The sequence below is a fragment of the Sinocyclocheilus rhinocerous genome, unplaced genomic scaffold, assembly GCF_001515625.1.
Source record: "Sinocyclocheilus rhinocerous isolate Xijiao unplaced genomic scaffold, SAMN03320098_v1.1 scaffold5188, whole genome shotgun sequence".
NCBI classification, from domain to species: Eukaryota; Metazoa; Chordata; class Actinopteri; order Cypriniformes; family Cyprinidae; genus Sinocyclocheilus; species Sinocyclocheilus rhinocerous.
Window position 1 is genome coordinate 16,540 of NW_015641528.1, and position 9,897 is coordinate 26,436.

Genomic DNA, 9,897 nt, shown 5'->3' on the forward strand with positions numbered 1-9,897 from the left:
GGTTAGTTCACCCAAAAATGAAAATTATCCTGTGTTTTACTCACCCTCGAGGTATCCTAGGTGTATATGACTTTCTTCTTTCAGACGAATCCAGTCGGAGTTAGGCTATATTAAAAATTGTCCTGGCTATTCCAAGCTCTATGACGTAGTACGTCAGCGTTGTGTGATTAGTGACGAATGCGGAGAGAGAACAAAACAAAACGCAGATCACAAATTAGAAGTACAAACCAAGGATTTGTAAAGAAAAATGTCGGAGGATTTCGATATAAACCAAGAGGAGACTGGTTTTCCTTTGCTAAAGTAAGGAAACTTTGCTTCCTTTTCTCCTATAAACAAACTCGCGAGACTAGCATATCTCAGAGGCGCGCGCTGCGCATACGTCCTGCGTCATCCGCCGGAACAGTTTCCACGTACAGATACCGGAAGTGAGAGAAAAGTGTTTATTACGTTTGAAATATGGATATTTTTCTTACAAAAACACATGGATTCGCTACAGGAGGCCTTTATTCACCCCCAGAGCCGTGCTTTATTTGACGACTTGTGGACTGTTCAACTGCAACACCCGCTGACTGCAATAATAGTCATATACACCTAGGATGCTTCGAGGGTGAGTAAAACACAGGCTAATTATCATTTTTGGGTGAACTAACCCTTTAATAGTGTTCTGTGTGTGCTCCCACCACATTGCTCCTTACGCTCCTTACCTACCGGCTAGCGAAACGGAAGTTTAACACATTATAAGGAAGTACGCTATCGTATTTACTTCCGCGCTGCAAAATAAGGTGGATAAACCTTTAAAGACAGACCTGCTGTGAGGTGAGCTACAAGGTTATTAGTTGATGTTTTGTACCTTTTGTTAAATTTTAAAATACTTTTTGCTTCAAATCAAAGTTTGTAATGCTGCAATTCACTTTGTAGCTGGACAGTTTGGTGTATGAGTCATATTGTTTTAACAAAGATCTTTAACTTTATCCCTATGGGAAAAATACATCCGGAACCATGGATGCGGAAAAAGTAGCTTGACACTTTTCCACTCTATTGAGGAATTTATTGGAATCCAAATGGGAAATGAAACAAAGGCTGATGAAGAACTGGACAGTAGCTGTTGAACTTATTATGGAGCGCTGTGGTAGTAAGAAGGTTCATGTGCATTAAAGTAAGCTGAATAAAGAGGATTACAGTTGGCAGTTATTCTCTCCATCGAGGCCCATCTTAAGCCTGAGCTCCACCATCAGGTTCAACATATCTTGATTCAACACACCTGAAGATTGGACTTTATTTTATAAAGGTTCATTTTAGACTTTGGAATGCTTTATGCAACATACGCCATGTTTGTTTGTTTGTCCACGGCAGCTTACAAAATTAGTGCAGCAAATTTGATCAAGAAAATAAAAAGGTTATTTACGCCGGTAATGCACTGTGTCATCTAATGATGTAATCAAAAATGTAATGTAAATGTTCCCGGAAATGACTCGACAACGGCTGACAAAATCATGCATCATAATCCAAACATGAACTCACCCTGTTGTCACTGTGTGAATCTGTACCATTGAAGTAAATGACTGTCATGTTTAATTTTAGTCCCATCTGACAACCATTTTTCTCCACAGCCAGCCCTGAACTGTGAGCCAGTAGAAGCCAGGCTGGACTAATGGTAGGAGACATGATTTATGTCATTATGTTACTTTATATCATATTTGTCTTTTGAGATCTGATGTGATATTGTCCTGTATACAGTTCTATGTCAGTCTAAACTAATTTAAGCATATCCAAAACAAATAAGCTGAATAAGCTGAGATGGGTTGTGCTTGATGGACAAACAATTTGTTGCTAGGCCACCTGGGGTTGTAGTATTGCCTCGGCTCCACTGAGGTTTTTGTCACCTCGCCTAAGTTCACTTTTATGTTAAACAATGCCAAACCCATAACTCATCACCTCTACCTAAGTTTTACGTTAGGGCTGCACGATTAAATGAAATAAGATCTTTATGGCTTAGTGCGATTATCAAATTGCTAATTTATTTGAATAAATAAATGCTCTGCGTGTTTCAGAGTGAGACATGGTACTGTGTTCTTACACGAGAGCATTTAATTTTCTACTGGTTTTTGCAGCATCCCAGAGCGTCTTGGTATGTGGTAAATGCAGCTCCACACAAACTGCATCTCTGCATCTGCTCTGAGTTTTGGTCGCTTTAACTTGCATTTTGGAACATCTTCCCATACTTGTAAGCACTTGCCAACAAAACAGGTTGAACACAGCCATAAATATTAGTATTGTAATTTTGTAGTTGTAGTTAAAGTAAAATTCTATTAGAATATTTTTTTCTTAAATACAGTTTTTTTTGTTTTTTTTACAGTGAATTATTTAAATAATAATAGCCCATTACTTATTTTGATTTTATATTTTATAGCCATATTTATAAATTAATCACAAAATTTTAGCCAAATTGTACAGTCCTACAAACAAGCACAGCTAACTTGGATTTTAATTTGTTAATCAGAAAAATCGCAATTAATTTTTTTCCCTCAAATTGTGCAGCCCTACTTAGCGTTCATGCTTCTGACCTTATTCACAAAGGATTTTGATAATGATTTATTAAGAAATTTCTGCAATGATTTCCATTAAAGGGTCTAAAATTGCGTAAAATACTGCGTGATGATGTAGAAGTGCTCTAATATAATTTGACCCCAAGACCCTTCGAGCATTTCAGAAATTAGCACCCTCATGTTTTCTTTGTAGTTCTGTCACACCTCATTCGCTTGGCAACACCCATGGCTGTAGACTGCTAGTAGTCTGTCAATAGTGATATTGCTAATGTAGTTTTAGTTGGTTGGCTCAGAACCTTCAAGGCGTGGCTTATTTAATCCATGACCTCTGCCATCACTTTCATTAATAGATTGGCGAGACATGATCCTGAATGAAAATGCAATTCATCTGCAACAGGCTGAAGCTGGAAAAAAATGTCAGCTGCAACTTTTTGTCTCTAAGCCAACCAATGCAATGCTGCTGTTGTGATTTGAGCTCATGTAGTTGTTGCTTGTATTCCATCGCTCACAGCTGCATGACATAATCCATTTTATTTTCCTTCTGTGGTAGACGAGCATGACTTTGCGCCAAACCACAGATGCATGTACGCTCTCAGAGTCCACCTGACTGCTGCCACCCTCTGCTTCCTGGCTTTTGAAACTGCCTATCAGAGGGCTGGTGGAGGCGGGGCTTAGCTAGACCCCACCCCTGTGCTGACCCTCTGAGTGAGACTGGCGCCTCCTGATGGACCAGGGTGGTAGCGAGCAGCCTGGGGTGGAGGAGCCAGACTCTGGGGGTCGAGCAGAGCGGGAGGCGAGCAGGAGGGCATCCGAGCCTGATCACGGCCTGTCCAAAATTACCCACAATGCCTTGGAGAACATGGGCGCACTGGGCCACGGCCTGAAGCACTTCTTCCAACCTCAGCGCAGACGCTCGTCCGTCTCTCCGCACGACTACGCCTCTTCCTCCACAGGCCCCATCCCTGAGCCCCCAGAAGCAGGGCCAGAGTTGGGGGAAGCGCCTGCCGTGGCGGTCGCCACCCCTAACTCTGACCCCCATGCTTCCGCTCCCCCTGCAGCTCTGAGCCGCGTGCTGCAGCAGATTCGAGGCCCCCCCATGATGAAGAGAGGAACCAGCCTGCAGAGCCGCCGCAGCAAGGCAGGGGGGGGAGGGGAGGCCCCCCAAAAAGGCAGCCCCCAGATCCACAGGCGCAGTACCCAGGAGACCTTGCTGCAGGCGGGACGGCCACGTTCCTCCTCCACCACTGATACACCCAGCAGCCCAGCTTTGACAGACATGTTGCTGACCTCGGGGTACCACTCCACCGAGGAGGCTGATCGGGTAAGTGCCACATGAACGGCACAGGTTTGTCAAGGTGATTTCATCCATGATTGAGCTGTGATGGTCATTGTTGGTGGCCAAGCTGCAGTTTCCCAAAGTTTCATGGACAGAAAAGTGATGTTGGACAGTAAAAAAAATCATGAACCTCTTTTAGATAAGTTGTCAGTTAGGTAAAATGACCTTGCTGGGTAACACTGATGAGGTTTTCATTAAGAATGTGTTTAAAATTGCAAACCAATCAGTACTATTTTTGCTATGAATGTCTTTGGCTGCGTTCGAAAGCTCTAAAATGCTGCCTTTAGTGGCAGCATTCCAAGGCGGGAAGGCATCAAGGCATGTCCGAATCCAAATTCTGCTTCTCTTCCTGTTTCCGGAGGTACCTTCTTCTGATCGAATTATGAAGGCAGCATGGATGTATCCTTCGCTGCCTTTGATATCCCACATTCCTCTGCATTCAATTCCGTGATATTTAAGCTAAAAAAATAAATAAAGGTGGCGTCTGAAAGTTGCGTTTGGTGGTCAGTTCATTTCTAGCGAGAAATCAGTATTATAGTAATTAAATATTTGTTATCATCAAAACTCGTTCTATTTTGTTGTGGAGCATTAAACCGTTACTCTGCCTCAGAAGCCTGTCCGAAATCAGTTTTATGAGGTGCCTTCGTGCAAAAACATTGCCTGAAAGGGCAGCTGCCAAGGCTTTCAGACAAAGCTTTTGTTTTCCATTAAAAGTATTTCTTTGAGTTTCCTGTATAATTATAACTGAATTTAAATAATATTCTTGAACTTGTATTAAACTTATAAAAATATTCAACATAAAATATAACTTGAATTATATTAATTTGTTTAAAAAGCCTTCTAAATTATTTTAAATATTAAATAATGTAAAAGTCATACATTTTAAATGAGGAATTTTAAAATTCTAAATGTTAATGTAAAAATAATAATTTCAATTAAATTTAAAGGTCTCTACAGTCTGCTTAGGCTTTCAGTGGAAAATGCAGCCCTGAACTTCTGGCCTGACCAAGCATACAGAAAATAAATCCTTGATGTTGAGTTTTACAAAGTATTCCAGCATGCCTTGCACATACTTGCAATCATTTTGCCAAGGTAAACGTGATCAGTTTTCAATAGGCAGTGATAGTAGGTTGTTTGAAAGTGATGGGAAGTTAGATTTGAATTTAACCGCAATCTGGGAAGATGGCAATCTGTTGCCTGCTGCGAGTGTCTGAAAGAAGCCTCCAGGATGGATGGACGAGTTGACAGCATTCACAGGTCAGGAAGCTTGTGTGGCAGGTCACTATGTTCTTAAGCCCTACTATATTTAGCCAGGTCTTTGGATGCACTTCAGTTCAGAGCACTTCTGTAGGCAGCATTGAGCATGTCAAAATCATAGTCTTTGTGCTTTTTTTCCAACCAGGATGTGGGATCAGGGTAACTGTTTGCTTTTTTGTGTCCTCAAGGATACAGTCAAGGTTAAGTTTGCTCTTGCATGACAGGTGCAGCAACTTTATTTAGAACCGCAGTTCGGATAGTTGCAAAACCAGTTACTCTTCTGCTTAGCCTTTCCCCATTACTAGATGCTTTTTCCTGCTGCTCACTCAAAATAGCATTCAGAATTAATTTACCTGGAGAAATGTTGTCCAAGACTACTGTATAAGTCTCTCGAGGGTAATTATGCTTACATAGTACTATGCTTTTAAGCATGCCTTTTTCAACAGCTAAGCATTTCTACCAGATAGACTAAAGGGTCTGGGTGACTGCCAAAGTGATTCGACTCACCTGTTGCTGGAGAACTTAGCGGCACCATCCAGAATGTTCCTCTCTCAGGGGAGTGTCCAAACATAAGCCCTCTCGTTTATTTCAGACCACTGCTTCAGCCTGGCTTGCTCAGTAAATGAAGTTTACGATGATTTTAGCTGGGTATGGTATGCTGTTTCTTTTGTTTGTAAGTTGAAAAATACTGCAGTTTGTCCATCGGCTAGCCCCTATCTGTGATTACAGTTTCGTTTTTTCAGTTTAGTTTTGTTGTCAGCAGAGTTGGGGTACTTGGACTTGGGACTCGGACTCAGACTGCAATTGTGAATGAACTTGGACTTGGACGGACTCGGGACTCGGACTTGGATATTTTGGACGCAGAAATTTTTCAGAGTACAGACGAATCCATGTCAAGTGTAATATAAAATAAAATAAAAAAGTAACAACATAAAATTAATATAAAAAGACATTAATAAATGTCTCCCACTTAAACTCAATTGATTAAAAACTAGAACTCGACAAGGTGGACTCGGACCCAACACTGGTTGTCAGTGAAACTTGAGGTCAATGTATTTTGTCACAGAGTTAGCTCAGCTCTGTAAGAGGCTTTAACACCTTTGTTAATCAAACAGAACTGCGCTTCTCAGATAAACTGAGAAAATCCTCTGATGGCCAGTTAGGTGTGAAAAAAGCATCAAAAGTCAGCTGTAATGTCTCTACAGGCATTGTCTGGGTCTTATCAAATGGGCTGTTGGCCACGTGATCAGTTCACCTAGTTTTCCTCTGCATGCGTGTCCACATCTACCCATGTGTCTTATTGCAATAGGGGAATTTAAAATTTGCAGTAAACACCTGATCGTTTTGGCAATAATAATTCCTTTTTTCATGGCCGAACAATGCTGGTGGGACTTTTAGCCAGTTTATAATGACTCTCATTGATGCTTAGATCATCCGTAGCTCTTTATCTACAATCAGTGAAAGCCATATCACTGGTAATCTGGTTTCGACTCGTCTGTCAATGGGTGGAGGGACAGAGTTCATTGCATTGCAAGGTTGTGTTAAAGATTTAACAAGACCAGATCTTACTTATAAACAGTAGCCTATATTAATCATACAAAAAAAAAAAGCAGAAAGAATTTAGCGAATGTTACATTCTTTCCTTAATGTTGGTTCCCTTGTCATCTTCCTCAGTTGATGAAGTGGTGCAGTGTGCCATTTTTTTATTTTTTTATCAGTGAATGTTCTGCATTATCTCAGAATTTGAGGGCTATGTCATAGTACAGAGGTCCAAACTGTCAACGTCACCGGAGACTGGTATAGTCACTCACATAGTTCAAATGTGGCATATCTTTCAATATGGACTGCACTGAAAGTGAACCATCGTTAATGGTAATTCATTTCTATTTTTTCTAATGTTGTAGGAAAATAGAGTGCAAAATCAATTATTTTAATTTTCTACTATTTTATTATCTAAGTTAATAATTTATTTGTCACTAACCTTTCTAAGGCTGGGTCACGGTCATGGTTGAATACATTGCAGGGAGTAACAATAACATAATTGGATCGAATGAAACTTTGTGTCACTTTTGTCCAGTACAAGAAATGTGCTTATTTTGATAACCTTCTTCTTTATTTGGTAAACTGTAGTAAATTATTAAGAGATGCACGATGTTAAAATTATGACCTATAATTATTTTCGTGTTTCAATGAGTTCAGTGGGTTGATATTAAAAATCAGTTTTGTCTGTATTAAAAAGAAAAAGCTGAAATCGCTAAAAACTAAATTCTGTTTAAATGCTACTAGCCAAATTAAGCATTAAATCATTATAATGTACAGTATTAAAAAATAGTTTTTTCTTCAAAAAAAAATTCTTAAAGGTTATTTTTAATGGCATTTTTAAATATTTTGTGCTTTAGTGCTTTAAAATATTACCTTTGCAATCATCTAGCACTCACTTAAAATTTAATTTTAAGTAAATAGTGGGAGAAAAATATGGAAAATGAGTATGCAAAAATAAATATCTAATAATGGCTGATACTGATTAAATGACAAAAATCTTTAATATCGATAAATGATATGACACTAATATATTGTGCATCCCTAGAAAATAAATAATATTGACACAAGGATCTAAACCAGAGGTTCTCAAAATGAAGAAATGCTTCAATGGCATGTTTCCCCCCCCCCCTATTATCCAAATCAAAGGTCATCAGTCTAAATTATCAATGCAGTGACATGAACTCTAACTATATGAAGAGTTTATTTGCATAAACCGATAAACGACACTTAAAAAAAAAATGAGCTGATTGCCGTGCATTATTCTCCACATATAGCGCGCGATATGAACCCTAAACACGTTTTTGTCAAAAAAGCCGGTTTTGTCCACTTTCAAGGCATCGCGAGTTCACGTTTTACTGCAGAAGCTGACAAGCTCCCTTGTTGTTTTTGAACAGAAGCCAATAAGTCCATTTTAGCGAATCAGCGCGCTGTATTCAGGTCAGGTGACAAGGCTACTTTCACTTTGAAAAGACGTGCTAGCTGAGAGGAGTTTTGTCAAAGCTGACTAAAAGTGATCGAGGATGGATAATTTCAACGAACTTGATGAACCTATAAAATAGGTAAAAAAGGAAAATAAAAGCTGAAACGTTTTCACGGAACCTTGCAAAAGCAGCGCGTTACAATGGTGAGGGAAAAGCTCTGTGTATTGCGTGTAATCACATCCATACAGTCTATGATCACAACAACAGCAACCTTTGTCAGGCATCTACATTGTCATCTGATGAGATTACAAAGATTAAACAAATGTTTTTTTAACTGTGAAACATGAAATGTGGAGTTATCTGCTTTTGCTATGAAACAAACTTTTAATATGTAAAAAAAAAACATACTTTCAGTGAACTTTAATTTTGTAAATTACCTGTATTTGTTTAAGTTATTATTACTTAAGTTATTATTACTGTTATTGGTTTTTGCAAATGAACTCTTCATATGTTTTTGTCTGCACAGCGCTAAATCTCACTCTTCTCTTTGCAGCAAGATCGTTTGGAGGTGTCAGGCCCTGCCGTGTCTCCCAATGCTCTGTCAACCAGCTCAGACGGCGGTCATTTCGGTGTGGATTCAGTGGATGGAACTCCAGACCCTCAGCGCACCAAGCAGGCCATCGCTCAGCTACAGCAGAAGATCCTCAAACTCACAGAGCAGATCAAAATCGAACAAACGGCAAGAGATGACAATGTAGCTGAATACCTGAAGCTGGCCAACAATGCAGACAAACAACAGAGCGCTCGCATCAAGCAAGTGTTCGAGAAGAAGAACCAGAAGTCTGCGCAGACCATACAGCAGCTGCAGAGGAAGCTAGAGCATTACCACCGCAAGCTCAGAGAGGTGGAACACAACGGAATACCACGCCAACCCAAAGATGTCCTGCGAGACATGCACCAGGGTTTGAAGGATGTGGGTGCCAAGGTAAGACTGTCTACTTTCTTTACATTTTGGTACGTTGAAGGTTGTGTGTGGTTGGAGTAGATGTGTGGTGATCTAAAATATTTTCATTCAAACTGGACTTTTTATATTAATCGTATGACAAATGCAGTGTAGTAGACCAATAATGCACTTTGTCAACAAGGCACGTTTGGATCTTTACAGTGATTGATTAAAATGTTGGATTTTAATTGATGGAACCACAAGAATCATGATGTTTAGTCACCAGCTCATACTGCCTACTGAAGACTGGAATACACTACATGACTTTTGCCAAATTTCAGCCCTGTTTTTCAGCCTGGACAAGCCAACGCTAGTTGCTGAAAGCAAGAGTCAGTCTGCAGATTTTGACAGATTTCACATAAAATTGGGTAGTGTGTGATGGAACCTGACTGTAAGTTTTTTAGCTTCGACTCTGATTCCAGAGGAAGTCAAACATGTTGGATATTTTGAGCTGATTTTAGAACACACTGTTTTTATTTCTCATGCGTATCCTAGCAACAAGGCACATTTTCTTTGAGAGTTTGTGGTGTTTGGAACAATTTGAAAGTCTGGTAGTGTGTGATCCTCAGTGGTTTAGTGTATCATGCCCAAAGTCACCAAGTGTATGATGCCTAGTGTTTTAAAGGGGTCATATGATGCTATTTTAAAGATCATTATTTTGTGTATTTGGTGTAACAGAATATGTTGACATGCTTTAATGTTCAAAAAACACATTATTTTTCAAATACTGTACATTATTGTAGGTCCTCTATGCCCCGCCTCTCTCAAACGTGTCGTTTTCAACAAAGCCCC

At 39.7% G+C, this 9,897-nt stretch overlaps 1 protein-coding gene across 4 annotated transcripts in view; it reads left to right on the forward strand.

Moving 5' to 3' along the window:
- LOC107755185 (transmembrane and coiled-coil domains protein 1-like) overlaps window positions 1–9,897 on the forward strand; it is a 25,062-nt gene that overhangs the window by 7,144 nt on the left and 8,021 nt on the right. For 2 of the 4 annotated variants that reach the window (XM_016571895.1, XM_016571896.1), the window contains exons 3-5: window positions 1,611–1,654; window positions 3,097–3,867; window positions 8,656–9,087. In XM_016571895.1, the coding sequence (XP_016427381.1) occupies window positions 3,271–3,867; window positions 8,656–9,087 (1,029 nt within the window). In that variant the 5' untranslated portion in view covers window positions 1,611–1,654; window positions 3,097–3,270. The remainder of the gene's footprint in view (window positions 1–1,610; window positions 1,655–3,096; window positions 3,868–8,655; window positions 9,088–9,897) is intronic. The other 2 variants (XM_016571897.1, XM_016571898.1) reach the window with 2 other exon arrangements.